General features: G+C 46.0%; 1 protein-coding gene across 1 annotated transcript in view; it reads right to left on the bottom strand.

Moving 5' to 3' along the window:
* PRDM9 (PR/SET domain 9) overlaps positions 1–18,357 on the bottom strand; it is a 1,629,505-nt gene that overhangs the window by 1,559,384 nt on the left and 51,764 nt on the right. Inside the window, exon 2 of the mRNA XM_078676140.1 lies at positions 11,602–11,725. Coding sequence (XP_078532266.1) covers positions 11,602–11,725 — 124 coding nt within the window. The remainder of the gene's footprint in view (positions 1–11,601; positions 11,726–18,357) is intronic.

Raw genomic sequence — 18,357 nt, 5'->3', positions numbered from 1 at the left:
GAGCGTTTAAGTGCTTTCAGCGTCAACTGGGAGTATCACTATATGCAGATGACTTGACACTATATGTCACTGACCCTCAAGCAAACCTTAACCCTTTGCTACGAGAATTTGTAGTATTTGGTGGGATATCAGGTATACAAATAAATTGGAGCAAATCGCAGTTTTTCCGCTAACACCTGCTGTACGAAAGTTTCAGCTCGATTACCCACTGGAATGGTGTAGTACAGATCTTCGATACTTGGGCATTCAAGTCTCTACAGACCGAGAAGAGACGCTTAGGCTAAATTATGGCACGGCAATTACCAAATTAACAGATAATGTTACTCGTTGGATATCTCTGCCGCTCTCTATGGCGGGTAGAGCGTCCCTTATTAAAATGGTTGTTTTGCCTCGCTTTTTATATCTGTTTTTGGATATACCCTACTACCCGGGTGTTTTTTTTTAAAAAAACACTGCGAACGGAATTACTGCGATTATTCTGGGGGGGCAAGCAACCGCGTTTGAAATGGTCCATTGTGACGCAACCGTATACTAAAGGCGGATTTGCTGTGCCAGATTTTGAGATGTATTACATGAGTGCACAAGCGCATTACGCCTATCACTGGATGATACCAACCCCATATATGCCACAACTAGCCGTGGAAGACTGGGTGGCCAGGTCGCCTCCCCTGACCGGTGTAATACATGGTTCTGTCGAGGCGCTAGATACACGACTCACCACAGTGTCATGCACGATAGATGCATGGATGCGTATAGCGCGTGATTACAGACACCATTGCTCTACTCTCCACGGATGCCCTTGAAATACCATCCTAAGATGCCACTGCTGCAAGAGGCAGGATTCCAGGCGCTGTGTAGACGGATCGGCATTGCCACGTGGGGGGATCTTTTTGCGGGCGGGCAACTTCGCAGTAGAGACAACCTATTTCAAGGGATTCAAACTACCCCCTTGGATGTGTTCTATTATATTCGATTGACTCGGGGGCTGAAGGGGGTACTACCAGACTATCCGAAAGAACCGGATATTGTCCTACCGCTTCATGGGATGCTAAACTCGGCCACTGGCGAACACTTGGTATCTAGTATCTATGGAAACATACGGGCGCAAAGTCAAGGGACAGAAAGCACTGCTCGTGCACGATGGAGCGAGGATTTCGGATGCGAAATATCAGAAGCACACTGGAGCTACTGCTGTGGCATGACAGCTAATATATCAGCAAGCTGCCGACTCAAACTCATCCATTATAAGTTTGTACAACAAGTTTATTATACCCCAGTGCTGAAACTCCGCTTTCGTTTATCAGAAGATGACAAATGCGCGAGATGTAGAGCAGAAGGGGCGGGGTTCCTTCATTTGGCGTGAGAATGTCCCGGGGTGTGGGACTACTGGACAAAAGTTCACACGGCCCTTCAAGAAATGACACAACACACATTTAACAGAGATCCACTCATTATGCTACTGGGCTACACTATGCAGATACCCAAACAACATAGGAAATTATTCGACATTGCTTTATTACTGGCCAAACGTAGGGTAGCGTGCCGATGGGGACGCGGAAGGGCGCCGAAGTTTAAAGAGTGGATTGCAGACCTTACACTTTGTCAGGAGCAACATTTAGTACACGCGTAAACTATACCAATGATGTGCAGGCCTAGAGATATATGGGGTCCCGTGCAGACTTACCTGCTCAGCACCGCAGACACACTAGACACTACAGAGCTAGAAGTACAGGGGGAAACTGTATAGCCATGATTAGGGCTCCACTACACTGCACGGCCGACAATTGGGAAAATACTACAAGGAGAACTGCGATTATATTTGAGGCCTCATTGGTGTATGTTTTATCAATACTGACTGCCTAGATTTCCCCTCACTGATAACTGGCCGGATGGATGTCTTCCGTATTTCTTGACCCTGTTCTTATATGATTGTGCTACGATATATACGACGACTAGATGATGAATTGACTGTCAACTTGTCTATATTGTTTTTATCATGCCTGTTCAGTGATACATTTTCTTTTTTTTTTTTAATATTGCAATTGAGCTGCTATAGACGTATGTAATGGATATACCTGATTTCTGCCACTGTGTTCTTGTATTACTTGAATAACTATAAATAAAGATTTAAAAAAAAAAACTTAAAGACAAATTGTCGGTGGATAAAGTGCTGAAAGGAACTAGAATACTTCTACCTATGAGATTAAGGAACAGACGTATTTCCTTACAGCATGAAGGGCATATGGTGATTTTTAAGACCAAAGAAAGATTATGCTCTGATTTTTGGTGACCTGGTTGGGATATGGAGGTGGAAAGATGTGTGAGGGATTGCATGGAGTTCTATACTAGTGATAAGAGTCATATTATAAAACAGATTGCCATGGTATGCAGAAAGCTAACAGAACATTCTTGATAAAAGGTTGTCATGGACATAGTTGGGCCACTTCAATGAGAACATCAATTTCCATATCCAATTGTTTTACTGGATCCATACTCTAGATTGGTATAAGTAAGTTGTGTGCAGCATATCGTGTCTACTAGAATGATAAGATTATTGTGTAAAAATTTTAAAAGAGAGAATTTTCCAAAATCAATACTAAAAGAAAAGGGCCCTCAGTTTTGCTCGAATTAATTTGAAACGTATCTTAGTGAGAGTCGAGTACAGCACAAAAGGAGTTCAGTGTTTCGCCCTGTAACATGTGGCTCTGTAGAGAGACCCAATTAACCATTAACCAGCTGGATTGTGATTTGTCAATCGGCAGCCAAATCTCCTCTGTTGTTGGGAGCTGCACGAATATCATCAGGCAGTTACGTAAGCTAGCCCCCGTTCTTTCTCAGGCCATGTTGCGAACAATTGTAGCGGCGACCATCATCTCAAGATTAGACTATGGGAATGCCCTTGATCTAGGCCTCCCTAAAACTCCGACAAATAGACTGCAGGTTGTGATGAACGACGCGGTGCGATTGATTTTTAGACTCCCTAGAAGGACCAAGGCTTCTCCCCTATTACAGAGCTTACATTGGCTCGCCATAAAAGAGAGGGTAGAGTTCAAGAGTCTATGCACGGCCCATAAGGCAATTTATGGCCATGCACCTGTCTATATCAGAGACCGTCTGGAAGTGTATAGCCCAAAAAGAACACTCAGATCTTCTGATTCTCAGTTGCTGATCTGCCCTCGGTACAAATTGGTGACTAAGGGAGGGAGAGCCTTCTCTGTGTTGGTCCCTCAGCTATGGAATAAGCTGCCTGAGGGACTACGCAGAGAGGTGAATCTCCTGCGGTTCAGAAAGTCTCTAAAGACATTGCTGTTTGGAAAGGCCCTGGGTGCAATGTAGGCCGGCTGCTGCACTACCTCTTTGTGTTGTATGTAGTTATTGTATGAATTCCATCGATTTCCGAGCGCCTAGAGACCTGCAGGTGATTGGCGCGATATAAATCCAACATAACAATAACAATAACAATAACATAGAAAGACAACCTTCAGCTAGCAAAAGCAAATATCTTGAATTGGAAGGATGATTTACAAGATCGCATAACTGCTTCCCAAAGACTCCTCACTCCTCCACAGGAATGTCACCTTCTGAATTGTTTGAAGGTCGATCTCCAAGCCAAATTATTCCCTAGTTGGATGGAATGGGGCAAAGAGTTGAAATATAATGGACCAAGTCAGTGGCGAGAGAAAGAACTGAGATCACAAGTGAAAAGGAAGGAATACTTTGATGAACACGAAAAGGTGAAAAATAATTTGATTTGAGTTGGTGAGTTTATACAAATAAAAGCAACAGGTAGATGTGCACCCTAGTCTAAGTTTATACATGAAAAGAAAGTGGTTAAAGTTTTAAAAAATGCAACTAAAAAATGTGATTCAAGAATATGGAACTTCGAGGAGGAGCCAAGCGCGCGCCCAAGATGGCTGCGTAGGGTAGTAGCTCCGTCGGTACGGAACCCTCGCCCCCACATCCTGAGCTGCTCCTGATGCGCTGACCCGGTGAGCGGGTAGCGGAACTCCTGCTGTGCCCTCCGATCCTGCTCTGGTCCCGCTGCGAGATCGGGGACCGGAGCTAGAAGCGGGAAGATTTGGGGCCTCCGCCGCTGTGGAAGCCTGGGGTTGGAGTTGAGGGCGCGGCCGGCCGCGAAGTGAACAACAGCCGCGGCAAAACCCGGAAGTAGCCGGCAGGCCCGGAGATCGCGGAGGTGGGCCCAGTGATAATAAAGCGGCCGGGGGTACTGAGAGCCTACCTAACAGTGCCCACCAGTGGAGGGACGACGGTGGGTCTCGCGAGCACTGGGGAGCCCTCGCCCCCCGCATCCTGTGCCGACCCTGTGGCACCGGCCCTGTAGGTGGGTAGTGCTGCCCCCCTGGACGTAGCTCCGGTCCCGCTGTGGGATCGGGGGCCGGAGCGAGGGGCTGGAGGGTTTGGGGCCACCGAGGCCTTGGAGAGTCTGGGGCTGAAGTGAAGGGCACGGCTGGCCGCGAGATTGACGCGGTCGCGGCAGAATCCGGGGGTGCCTGGCCGGCCTGGAGGACTTGGAGGTGGGCCCGGAAAACAAAGGAGAGGAGCCCGCGGCGGAGGTCCTGGCGGCCTACCCGGCGCTGCCCACCGGTGGAGAGACAGCAGAGGGACTCACTAGCGCCGTGGAGCCGGTGAGCGATCGAAGTCTGTTGGAGGCGGGGGCGAGACGGCCTTGAGTGCGGGCGAGTGGGCCCATGGGCCTGTGGACATCAGAGCCCCTCGGACAGGTCTTTGGTGGCAAGTTGTATTCAGGGGCTGGAGCGGTGAATGACTGGATGAGACCTCCTGTTGTCGGAGAATCAAGGCGCATCAGTGGCGGCTACCCCGTTCCGAAATAGATTGCGCCCGTGGTCGGACCCGAGTGGTGGTGAGTGGCCCGCGGTGAAGGAGTTGGGTCACCTCTGTTGCCCTGGAGTGAGAAGTGGGGTGCCGGCCGGCGAGGCCTGACAAGGACAGGGTCAATCAGACTGCGGGCCCAGCAGTGGTGTAACGGACGGTCTCGGAGTAATCTTCCTTTTGAGAATTGGACTTCTTTGCGGTTCGGATCAGTGGAGCCAGGGTTGCTGGCACGGGAGGAAGCCCTGGTGTGGGTCAAAGAGGGTGGCTAAACCCGAAGGAAAGAAGTTGCAGTCTCAGTCTACTAAAGGATCCCGTTATGTCCAAGCCAATAAACTGGACCGGTACACACTGCCCAGAGGTTCTCCGCCTGAATCAAAGAAGACTCAAGACCCGGGAAGAGATTCTACTGGCACTCTGCCAGAACCTACGTTACTGGATGTGATGGCGGCCATAGAGGGGGTGAAAACATCTTTGGGACAGACAATGGAATCACTTGATCAGAAACTGGATGCGGTGACCATTGAGGTCAACCTTATCCGTGCGGATCTTACCAAAACCAGTGAAAAGGTCAAATCCCTAGACATTAAAACTGCTAGCTTAATAAATGATGTTGTGTCGCTGCAGCAGGAGGTGCGGGAACTTCAGGGGGCTGGGGACCTCACGAGCCGGAAGCTGGACGACGACGAGGGAAGGGCCCGGAGATGTACCGTCCGAATTGTTGGTGTACCGGAGAAGGCAGAGGGCCCAACTCCGGATCTGTTCGTGGAGGACCTGGTTCTCAAGCATCTTAAGCCCAAAGGCTTTAGTAATTTCTTTACTATTGAGCAGGCACACAGAGTCCCGGGTGGTAGACCAAGACCTGGGGCTCCTCCCCATCCGATGATTGCGAAGGTGCTTAATTTCAGAGATCGAGACGCTGTCCTGCAGGCCTCCATGTTGGGAGGCCCTTTGAGATTTGAGAATACCAGCCTCTCCTTTTTCCCGGATTTCACGCAGGCAGTCCAGAAACAGCTCAAGGGATTCCTAGGGATTAAGAAAAAACTCCGAGACAGGGGCCTGAAATATGCCATGTTGTTCCCGGCCCGGCTGAGGATTGAGGCCAACGGTAAAACCTGTTTTTTTGACAATCCGGACATTGCCTCGGACTGGCTGGAGACACAGCCACAGCCAGGGTCTGAGAGACCTGAAAGTGAGGAGAGGGGCGATGAGCAAGAACAGGAGTAGTAAGAGCCGCTCAGGGACTGCGAATGGGGTGCCACAGTGTCTTCTTGGGCAGTGATCCGCATTAGGTGCAGAAATTGATGCTATGGGGGTGAGGGGGGTCTATTGGAGCTACCTTCCTCATCATTTCTACTTTTAGATAGTTGGTTAGTTAGAATATGGGGTGACAGGCACACTGTGAGTTGGGGACGGGCAGAAGCTGAGTGCAGGGGTGCAGGGTGGGGGGAGAGGGGCTGGGAGTATGTCGGTTTATTGATTTGTTGTTGAATGATTGTGGTTTTTCTTTTCAAGCTTTTTTGCGTCAGGTGATGAGAATATTGCTCTGTGCTCTTCACATGGGTTCAATGGCACAATATAGTCACGAATCGGGGATGAAAGTGCTGAGTTGGAATGTGAATGGATTGGGTGATTAAATCAAGAGAGGGATGGTTAGTCAGCTTATCAGAAGACACTCCCCAGATGTATTTCTGCAGGAGACTCACCTTGTGGGTAACAGGTGCATGGCCCTCCATAAAGGGGGGTATAAATTGGTGGCGCACGCGGGATTCACTACTGGATCTAGGGCGGTGGGGATTTTGGTTAGAAATTCCTCTCCCATGTCAGTGCAGGCCACGTGGCTTGACCAGAGGGGCAGATATGCGGGGGTGTCGGGGCAACTGGGGAGTAAGACGGTCACCTTTTTATCTATGTACATGCCGCCAGGACTCCAGTCCCATACTTTCCGAGACTTGAGCTCAGTCTTCCTTACACTGCCTCTAGGTAGTCTAGTTTTGGGAGGCGACTTTAATGCCGCACTGGATAGGGAGGTTGACCGTGGCTTGCCACGAGTGCTTAGACAGTCACAGAGTTGGCTCCCAGACTTCCTGGAGATGCTGGGGTTGGTTGATAGCTGGCGAGCCCGTAATCCAACGCAGACACATTTCACCCACATATCGGCAGCACACAATAGTTTGTCAAGGCTGGACTACATACTGTCGCCGGCAGCGATGGCCACCATGATTCAAGACGCACGATACCTGGGCAGGGGTATCTCTGATCATTCTCCGTTATGGTTGCAGCTCACTCTCGGATGGCAGACGGCTGGTAGGGTAGCTCCCATTAGTGCCTGGCAGTTGAACGTTCCGACCATTAAGAAAGAGGTGCTCCAAATGTCGAAACGCTACTTCTTGGAAAATGAGAGGACTGTTGATTCAGCGCAGTCCCTCTGGGAAGCTTACAAAACGGTCACAAGAGGGGAGGTCTTGTCTCTGGTAGCGGGGAAAAAGAAGAAAAGACAGGAGGAGTTAATTCAGAAGGAGGCCAAAGTCATAGCTTTAGAGGAGGGAGTCGCTAGGACGCACCCGACGGCGGACCTCCACTTATTGAGACTCCGGCAGGAAGAGTACAAAGCGCTAGCGAGAGACAGAGCGATTGCTCAAAATAATGCTGTACAGAGCCGCATATATGAGCATGGCGATAAAGCCGGTAAGTTGATTGCGTGGCTCGAGCATGGGGAGTGGGCATCGAGGCTGGTACTAGAGTTGGAGGGACCGGAGTCAGATAAAGTTACCGAACCACAAGCTGTGGCAGACGCATTCTCTGAGTATTATAAGAAGGTCTATACCGCTGACAGTGAGTTTACCGAGGCTGAAAACAGCGCAATAATTAGGGATAATGCTATGCCTGGGTTGTCGGAGGACGATAGGTCCTATTTGGACTCTCCGTTCTCTAATGATGAAGTGGTGCAGGCTATTAGATAAAGTCCGGTAAGGCGACTGGCCCTAATGGGATACCGATCGAGCTGTATAAATTAAACACCAATAGGATCGCCCCGCATGTCCGAGCCATGTTTCTAGAGAGCAAGGAAAAGGGCCAGCTCCCATATGATCAACGACTGGCAAATATAATTGTCATTCATAAAGCGGGTAAGCCTAAGACACAATGCGCCTCCTATAGGCCTATTTCGCTCCTCAATGCAGAGCCCAAAATTTTGGCAAAGCTGCTTACTACTCGGCTGGTAAAAGTAATCACAAATTTGATACACCCGGATCAATCTGGCTTTATGCCGCGTCGGAACAAGGCGCTGAATTTGCGGAGACTGCATGGTATCCTTGGGGGCTCCTCGAAAAAACAACACTAAGCCAACGGTCTTAGTGTCCTTGGACGCCTCGATGGCGTTTGACAGGGTCGAATGGAATTATCTGTTCGCAGTATTAGCAAAATTGGGTTTCGGCTGTGAGTTTATTGGCTGGGTGCGATTATTGTATGCGAACCACCTGGCCAGGGTGGTCGTCTATATTTGTAGGTCGAATGATTTTACGTTGGAGAGGGGCACAAGACAGGGATGTCCTCTGTCCCTGTTACTCTTTGCCCTTGCCATGGAGCCGTTGGTGACCTGGGTCAGATGGGATAGATCGATACAAGGCTTGCGATGGACACCGGAGTGGGAAGATAAGATCTCGCTATATGCGGATGACGTCTTGCTTCATCTTACTCAAACTAGAGAGTCCTTCAGGAATTTTCCAGACGTACTCACCATTTTTGGTAGATATTCAGGATTAGCAATTAACTGGTCAAAGTCGGAGCTTTTTGTGTTAGTGGGAGAACCGCTGAGGATCCAGCAGATGTACCCAATCCAGTTTGAGACAGACGGTTTCAAATTTTAGGCATATACATAACGCTTGATCCGCAGTTACGATATGCCAAAAATCTGGCCTCCCCGCTGAACAGATGTAAGAAGGACGTGGAACGCTGGAAGACCCTTCCACTTTCTTTGCTTGGAAGAGCCGCCGTTTTTAAAATGATGGCCCTGCCCCGATTCCTCTATGCCCTGCAGAATTCGATGGACCCGGTACAGGCCTCCTATTTCAGGCAGATTGAGTCGCTTTAGTGGCAGCTTCTGTGGGAGGCCAGACCCCGAATAGCATTCGTTAAATTGACACTACCGTGGTACGATGGTGGAATCGGACTCCCAGATTTAAGAAAGTACTATTGGGCTTCCCAGCTAGCCGCTGTGAACCACATTGTTTAGGGGCCCCCAGGCCATCCAGGGTACGCCATGGACCGTGGACTGGCCCCGGGTGGAATGTTGGATAGAGCGTTATATGCCAAGCCAGGGAAGTTTGCTATATGTGGCCCGACTGCGCATGCGATACGGGTGTGGCATGCGGCCAATCGATATCTAGGTTGGGAAGGCAAATTGACGTTGGCTACACCCCTGTTGAATTCAGAGAAATTAGGGAGTCTGTGGAGAACCAAGGGGTTTGATAAATGGGACCTCATCGGGATTACTCAGATAAAGGATGTTTGGGGAGGAGACACGGTACACACATTCGAGTCACTTCAACAGCAGTATAGTTTACATGATAACGAACACTTCCGATATCGGCAGGTGAGACACGCTCTCCTTGCTCACATACCTAGGGGCACGGTGCTCCCGGAGGCTTCGCCTCTTGAGGACCGTGTGCTAGATGGACACATTCCTGAGAAAACTGTCTCTTTGATATATAGGAAACTGGTAAACAACATGGAGAGCCCGCTGTGGCGAGTTAGAGCACAGTGGTGCGCGGACGGTCTAGAACTAGACGATGAAGATTCGGTGGAGGCAGTTTCCTCCCCGAAAGTAGTGGCGATTCAGATGCGGCTCTGGCTCGAACAACTGAAGATATTGCATGGGTCATACTTAACTGGACCCAGGTTGGTGCGAATGGGGCGAGGGGAGAGTGGGACGTGCAGAAGAGAGTGTTGAGAATCTGACACCTTCATGCACATTCTTTGGCATTGTGTGGCGATACAGACGTTTTGGACAAAGATACATGGCGAATTAAAAGAGGTGCTTGGTGAGGAGATCCGCCCAGAGGCCCGCAGATGCCTATTGAATGTATGGGAATCTACAGAATTGAACGTGTATCAGAAACAATGGCAGACGCTGGCGTATATGGTGGCTAAATGAAACATAGCTCAGCTTTGGGGTGCAAGTCAGCTGCCCGAGTCTTTTAAATGGGCCGAGGACCGGGACTGGTGTATGTTTAGGGAGAAATCAGTATACATAGCCAGGGGTTGTCCAGAGAAAGGGGGGGAAGATTTGGGGGACGTTGAATGGTCACCGAGGAGAGATTTGTGAGCCACCGCTGCCAGGTTCGGAACTGGAGGCGCAGGAATCCCTTTGATCCAAGTGTGAAACATTGATCTTGTGATTATGATTTTGTCTGTAAGGACCCATGGGAAGGAAATGTACTGTATCACCTGATGCTTATTTTTGGTTTATTTGTGTCTGATTTGTGTCATTTGTTAATAAAAAGAGTTTAAAAAAAAAAGAATATGGAACTTGAACATAGTTGGAAAAGTAAAAAGGACAAAAGATTTGTTACAGGATGATATAGCTAAGCAAGTACCTGATATGGAAAGGGACAATGTACATAGTTTTAGTTCAAGGACTTGTGACGAGGTTGGTAGCAGGGTGAGTCTTAAAGAGCTGAAAATTCCATCATACCTTCAGGATCCTGTCATTGGGAAGTGATTTTTCAACTTGTTCATTGTAACTTCGAAAGTTCCATCTTTCTTGTTATGATGTTTTGCAAAATGTTACAACATGCACATGTATTTTGTCATTTTCATATATATCCAATCTAGTTATGCATTATAGTGTAAGAGATATGTTAGTGCGTCTGTTATTTTATGTCCACACATTTGCGAGAAGGGAGAAGTGCGGTGTCCTCGTGAATATGCATGACATGCATATGTTGGTTCTGGAATGGGAAGGGGACATTTTCAGTTAGACCTGTGAGGTGCTCTGGCTGGGATGTTAAGAATAAACTCGTTCTTGAGTTTAAACCAGTGTCGTCTAGTCTGATTGAAAATCACATGGTGGTAAACAGGTTTCACTGTACTTGAATTGTGCTGTTGATGCTAGCTCCTTTCATACACTTCCAGTCGATAATAAAAGGTCCATACGACCAGTATCACAACTTATTAGATGATTACACCACAGGACACAGGTATAGAAAGCCACCAATGTGACCAATTAGGTATACATTTCAAGACCCATCAATGCAAAGATATAGCTTAAGCAAGGTACAGAAATATCCACGTGATAAGAGCAGCTGGAGTACATAGCGCAGGCTTTCTAAGGGGAGACGACATGTACAATTTCACACAAATACACAAACACATGTGCGTGGACACACACAAACTCACACACACTCATACACACACAAACAAGCGAGTGCACATGGACAGTGTTTGATGTATAAGTGATTAGAAAACTGTGCCTTTGTAGAAGACCAGGTGACCCTAGCCCCACTACTATGTCCCCTAAAGCACTACCATTGATGTTTGACTTAGAGAAATATTGTCTCCATTTAGAGTCTGAAGCTGTTCACAAGAATGCTAAGAAAAATACAGTTAAACCTAGGAATTTGTAGGATTGTGCCATGACATAGCAAGGAACAGCTGTATAACTCATGCAGCACTACGCAGCAGCCCTTCAGAGGTATCTCACTCTAACTGCATATCTTAATTGAAAGGCACATCAATTATTCCCCTTACCAATATCGAGCATAGTTTCATAGTTTTTTTTTAAATTCTTGTAACGGATTTTCTCCCATTCTCCCATCTCCGTCCATTCCTCTTTTGTGAAATACCTCGAAATATCGTTACATGATTCATCCATCTACATAGAGGAAATGTGAAATAAATACACATTAATATCTCCATACACAGTTTGAACATCATATGACTATACATGAGATACACTACCTCCGTCGTGTATTATAAGAATATTGTAATTCATTGATGAGTTCAGTGACTATATATATATGAATAAGATCGAAGGCCAAGTTCCTCCATAAGATCATGGAACACACAGGGCTCTAGCAATATACTTTGATGTATGACAGAAGGGTATTTTATCCCTTATAATACATGATCCCACTATCACCATTCCTACAAACTGCTAAAATCCTAGGTGCCTTGCTCCTTCCTATGAAAAACAAGATGGCAGCCGAGTTAGAGACTGAAAGCATAATCTGCAGTGCAAAATTAAGGACACTGATATTTAGGCAGTAATATGTTGCAAAAACATATCCGACAAGTTAAATGCAAGTCACATTCAACTACTTTGATAGTTTAGATTGTGTAATAACATGCAGAGACTCATGCTTCAGTGTTATGAACAATAACCATGCAAAAATTAAGCATACTGCACTAAATGTGTCCCCTCTTCTCATGACTATCCATTAAATAGAAATCGATAAGAGCTAACCAGCTCGATACTTGTTTTCATTGTTAGTATTCTTATTGACCTGCTTTTCACATTAAGAGCTGACTCCAGCGGCAGTCACTGTGACATCACAATTAAACTGGCAGTTGGTATTTTGACATCAGAACTGAACTGTAAAACGTTATTACAGAAGAGGAGGTATGTCTTTTTTATTACTAGTGAATGGTGATATCACAATCAAATTGTTAAATGAAAATTAGAGACAGCTTTTTACATAGGAATTGCAAGAGTACATAATGAGCGTCTGGCCAACGTCCCCAGATACAGGAAGACTCGTACCGGCGGCCGACGCTTTTCTGTTAAAGCATCTTCCGGGTGGAATTCACTTCCCCGCCCCCTGCGGCTGGAACCCAGTCATCTGATTATCAGGAAAAAACTGAAAACGCTGCTATTCCCAAAATAAAGTCCCCTCCTTTTCTCCTCTGGTCTCCACAAATGTTATAGCGCGGGGATGCCTCCGGGTCACCAGGCGCTCTACAAATCGCTAAAATAAATAAAATAAATAAATATAATAATTGGATTAATAGCTTAGCTTTATTATACAGTTAATGAAAACCGTAATGTACAAACATGACAATACATAATGGAAAAAAAAAAATTTAAAAGAAGAAAGAAAAAAAAGAGTAATATAAAATCATGATCAGATTCTTAGTGCGAAGCATTATGCAGTGCGGTTAAAATAATGTTAACAAACTTCCCAGCTCTTGCTAAGGCCTGGGCTGAGTTGTTGCTGAAACACATGACCGATGCTTCTCTATAATGTCTCAGGGACTGGTCCCGGAAGACTGGAATCAGTAAGCGGCGTCGGTCTGTGGCAAAGAATGGGCAGCAGCATAACAGGTGAAGCCAGGACTCGTGTATGTAGTTACAAAACCTACAAGTGGGTTGCTCATTCCACCAAGCCCACTGCGGATTAAAGTCAAAAATTGGTAGGGCAAGCAGCCTCATGTGTAGTATTTTATTGCGAGTCTGGGAGTTAAGAGAATAGTTAAAATATGGTTGAGGTTTCCCCTTGATGTATGATTCGTTCAGAGCTGTGAAAAGGATGTTTTTGGAGAGCCCGGCAACGTCTGTCTGAAATGAAACAAAAGTGATTTGATTTGTTATTGTTTTTTTCCACGTTGACAGGGGAATGGTTGGATTAGTGAGGGAGGTGGCTTCAATCTTTAGTGTGGAAATGACAAAGTGCAGCTGTTTGTGCCAGGGGGAAAGTTCATCCTTAAACACAGCTTGTAGTTGTTCTTTCATAGATTGTCCTGGAGCTCGTAGAGTGTAAATGTAGAGTTTGATCAAGTCTTCCAGGCAGTAAAGTTTTGCGCATGTCAGGCCCAGCTCGAGTCTCGTCCTCGTCCTCCTTGCGTGTTGCGGGACAGAAAAGATTTTCTTAAAGGGTCTTATTTGTAAATATCCCAGAAATGCGTCCATTTTTCCGGGGAATGCCAGGTGGCCATAGGACACAGCTGGTAGTAGTTTGGCCCGTAGCACCCTTAGAATTGGTTCGGCTGTGGGGCTGTGCAGGCGGCGATTCAAGAGCCTTGGGCTGTGAATGATCCCCATGCCCTTGGGCCTTAAGTGTCTAAGATGTGCTGCTTGGTTTGCCTTTCCATTAAACCAGACTCCTAAGTAGTTGTAGCTGGTGCAGGTCGCTATTTGAAGGCCCCCAGCTCTCCAAGTAAGATTTTTATTTTTTTTGTAGTTCCCAAAGATCATAATTTTGGTTTTGCATTCATTCATCAGAAGATGGTTCTTTGTGTTGTACTTGTTAAGAGCAGTGAGCGATCTTTGCAGTCCAATTTTTGTGTGGTCCATGATAATAATATCATCGGCGTATTGCATTGTCTGGAGACGTGTCCCACCCAGTTTTGGTGCGGCCAGGGCTGCGCCTGCCAGTTCTTTAGGAAGGTCGGCGGTGTAGATAGAGATTGAATAGTAGTGGGGCAAGTACACAGCCTTGTTTTGGGCCGTTTTTAGTTGCAATTTTTATGGATAATGTTTTTGCACTTGTTTTGATCCTCACCCAAGTTTTATGATGCAAGGATATCAAAGCTGAGAGAAGTGGAGATGGTATCCCCCAGGAATTTAGTTTGTACCATAGCGTCCCTCGGTTGACTCTGTCAAAAGCTGCGCTGTAATCCATGTAGCAGCAAAATAGGGGTAGCTGCTTGGCCAAAGTAGCTCTCCACGACAAGTAGGACAGTGCTATTACGTTATCCGTCGTGGAGCAGCCAGCTCTGAAGCCTGACTGGGAGAGAGGCAGGATGTTGTTTTCGCTGACCCAATTTTCGAGTTCCGCCAGTAAGACACGGGCGTAGGCTTTGGCTTCGATGTCCAACAAAGCTATTAATTTATAGTTAGCCGGGTTGGAGTGATTGCCCTTTTTATAGATTGGGTGTAATATTGAGCCCTGCCAAGAATATGGAATTGTGGCTGTGAGGAAAGCTTGCCAAAAAGAGGTGTGAGGAGTTCTGCCCAAAACTGCCGAAATGTTTTAAAAACCGCTGCGGGTATTCCATTAGGCCATGGCGCCCCGTCGTTCTTCATACGACAGATGATCTTGCTTACTGCAATTTCAGATGTAGCCAGGCCCGGGGGTTTTCCATTGAGAGGTGCTTGGGGCGGGGAGGGAGTTAACAGCTCCCCTACCCCGCCATTATAAAGCTGGTTAATATGCTCCACCCATACATTCTCGGGTACCCCATTTTCTTTAATCTGACCGTTGTTGCCGAGCTGGTTAATGTGTCTCCGGAATCGGGCCGAATTTTTTTTCTTTTAGGAGGGAGAACATTTTTATCCAGGCTTCCTCTATGCGTTTAGTCCGTTGGGCCCATGCACGTTTCTTGCTAGCTGCTCGATGTGGCCTTTTTGTGGCTCGCTGAGCTGCTCTTGCTCCTTTTTTCCTTCCATTTGGGCCATTTTGCCTCTTCCATATGTTTTCAGATGTTTCCTGGTTTGTAACTTGGTTAGGAGCCTTTGGCATCTGTTTTTCTTGTGCTTCAGATGGGCCCCCCAGAGCCCGATGCAAGTCTGTCAAGAGAATGGGCCAGTGATTTAAGACGGCTTGAGGGCCAGAGGCGATTTTTCCTTGATCATTTTTCGTTACCCAGACTGCCAGTTTTGAATCTAACTTAATGGACCATTTAATCCTGCGTAAGATTTGGTTGTTTTCCTCACCCTTGGATTCGCCCGTGGGAGTAAATCTGCAGGATGCAGCGATGGAAAGGCTAAAGGATGCTCTTAAAGGCCTGTGATCGCTCTCGGTTCGATGGTCGATGTTAAAATCATTTAGGTGAAGGGCTAGCTTGTTTCCGATGAACAAGTAGTCGATGGTAGAGATGTTCCTGTAAGTTGGAGGTGGGACCCATGTGTGGTTTAATATATCATTGTTTAGAAACTCTTGATCCACCTGCCAAAAGGTACCCTAAAGCAGTGGCTCTTAAGCTGAGGTCCAGGGCTCCCCTTGTGGTCCGGGAAGCCTACTCAGGGGGTCCGCAACTGCTTAGAAAATTAAATATTATTAACATATTAATAAAATGTATATAACTGAAGAAGAAAAACCTACACCTGAAATTTGTAAAACATTCTGTATATGTGAAGGAATTTGAGATGGGGGGGCCCAAAATTATGTTAGTATCTTCTGATTGATTTCTAGGAGCAGAGCAAGGGCATCATACAGAATATGATATGGACGATGAATGGGTTCAAATGTATTTAGAAAAGATTTGTTTAATTTTATATATATTTTTGGCGGTTCAAATGATCAAAAATGCTTTGATCCGGGTTACCGGCTTCCAGCAAAAATTAAATGGGGGTCCACAGAAGTCAAAAGGTTAAGAACCACTGCCTTAAGGTATATGTCTTATTCTCACTCATTCCATTTTTTTCCACAGGAAACCTCTAAACACCTGATCATGCCCACACTGGAATACTTTAGAAACACACATGTTAGATGTGGACTAAAGAATGACAATCCTTATGTGTGGACAAATGCATACTATAGTAAATTATTGTACGTCAGAGGAACAAAAGATGCACATTCAAATAAATTATGATAACATTTAACAGACACCTGAAACATAGACAACCTTAGAATTTCATGATACCTGTCATTTTCATCAGGGGTCCTAACACCAGTCTTCATTAAAACCTTTCATAGCTACGCCTAAAAATCTATTCTTCTCTGGCATGTCTTAATTTTGTCCTTGGGTATGTCTGTCTTTTTGTGTCAGATTAAGTGCTAGTGAGGATACAGAGGAAGATGCTCAACTTCCTTCAACATGTGCACAGTCTTGTAGAAGATTTGAATGACCGTTGTGGATGAGTTCAGGATCCAAGCCACTAAGCTCAATGATGGAAGGCTTGAAAACTTGAACAGGTAGCATCTCCACAACAGTCTCTTCTGCAGCTTTTCCATTAGGTGTAACAGATCAGTAAACCACTGTTGTGGGGCCCTCTAATGAGCTATGAACATCATCTTGGCTTTGGTGTAGGCAATTATGATAATGTAATACAGTATCAGGACTATCAGTGGAAATGTGTTGTACTGAAACTTACCTCACAAATCAATCAAAAGGGTATTCCTCTTTATCTATACCTGGCAATATCTGGAAGTGAAATCTGGTCATTTGTTGCTGTCTCCAGCAGGAAAGAAGTCTATTTGAGGAAAGCTCCCTTCATAGAAGACCTGTTCTAGTACTTGCTCATTTATGACTCCATGATTTTGAAAGGTCCTGCTGAGGGAATCTGCTTACAAATTGTGAACATCTGGAGAGGGAACTTCTGTTATTGAAGGTTCCTGGCTTCCAGCCACTTCGATGTTGTCAGTGGATCCTATGACAAAAGCCTGGATCTCCTCTGTTTGTTAAGATAATACATTGATGTTGTATTGTCTATTTGAACTAAAAGGCAGTTCATTTTGAATACTGGAGACTGGAGAACGTCATAGATCTCCAAGAGATGAGATAAGGCAAGCTGATGGCCGCGTTATCTTCACAATATTGTGACACTTCAGAAAGAAAGAAGTCTCCCAGTTAAAGGATGGACTAAACTGGGATGGATGTGGAATTAATAATAATAATAATAATAATAGGGGCATTTATAAAGCGCTGAGTTACGCACAGCGGCGTGTCCCCGCGCTGAAAAGTGGGAGAGGCGGCAAACAGGGAAGAACAGCTGCCAGGCAGGCATTTCAATTGCTTGATTGACATGCAGGGTCAACTGTGGATGAATGCTTACTGACAGTTGATAATGGTGTGCGGCCTGCTGAGAGATAAGGCTTTAAAGGGCCTATTGTAAAGATACAGATAAATATCCTGTTGCTCCCCAAATAAACTATTGCAACCTTTCCCTTTTGTGTGTGTGTGTGGGGGGGGGTATAGTGGGTTAGATTGCCTCAGTCCAAAGGGTTGTGTTTTTCGCACTCGCCCCATTTGGAAAAAAATGGAAATCACACCATTGTCTTTTACTTTTCCCTACAACAAGTTAGTTGCATCCAGATTCAGGGTATTATGAGCCAGACCACGCTGCCAGAGAAACTCTTGCTCACAGGGTTATTTGTAGATTTGTGAACCCTCACAATGGACCCCAGTAATAGCATACACACAGAGCTGTTGGTATTTTATAATCAATGGTTATTTACTCTGTACAGTCAGCATATATGAAGTGAGTACAAACATGATGGAAAATACAATTGCAAGTTCAGCAGTCATTATGTAAAAAAAGATGAACATTAGGAAAACCCAAAGCAATTCTCATAGCAAACCAATGAGTCTCATTCCTATCTAATACCATGTATTACCAGTCTCATGGTTCTTGTACTGGCTAAATTATTAGTATGTTCCCTTACTAAATTGTACCAATCTTCTTATCCCTCAATATGAGAGCTGTTGGGCCTGCATCACCCGATCAGTTCTCTTGTCTTTGCCCCCTCACGAAATCTCAGGTCTCTTAACGCCCTTCTGCCAATGATTCTCTATGAAGGGAAAAGGGGCAGTTGTCGTGAAGTCTTTCATATCTACATTTTACAG

Source organism: Lissotriton helveticus, chromosome 2_1 (genome assembly GCF_964261635.1).
Source record: "Lissotriton helveticus chromosome 2_1, aLisHel1.1, whole genome shotgun sequence".
Taxonomy (NCBI): domain Eukaryota; kingdom Metazoa; phylum Chordata; class Amphibia; order Caudata; family Salamandridae; genus Lissotriton; species Lissotriton helveticus.
The sequence above is the reverse complement of the archived record's forward strand: the minus strand, read 5'-3'. Positions and strand labels throughout refer to the sequence as shown.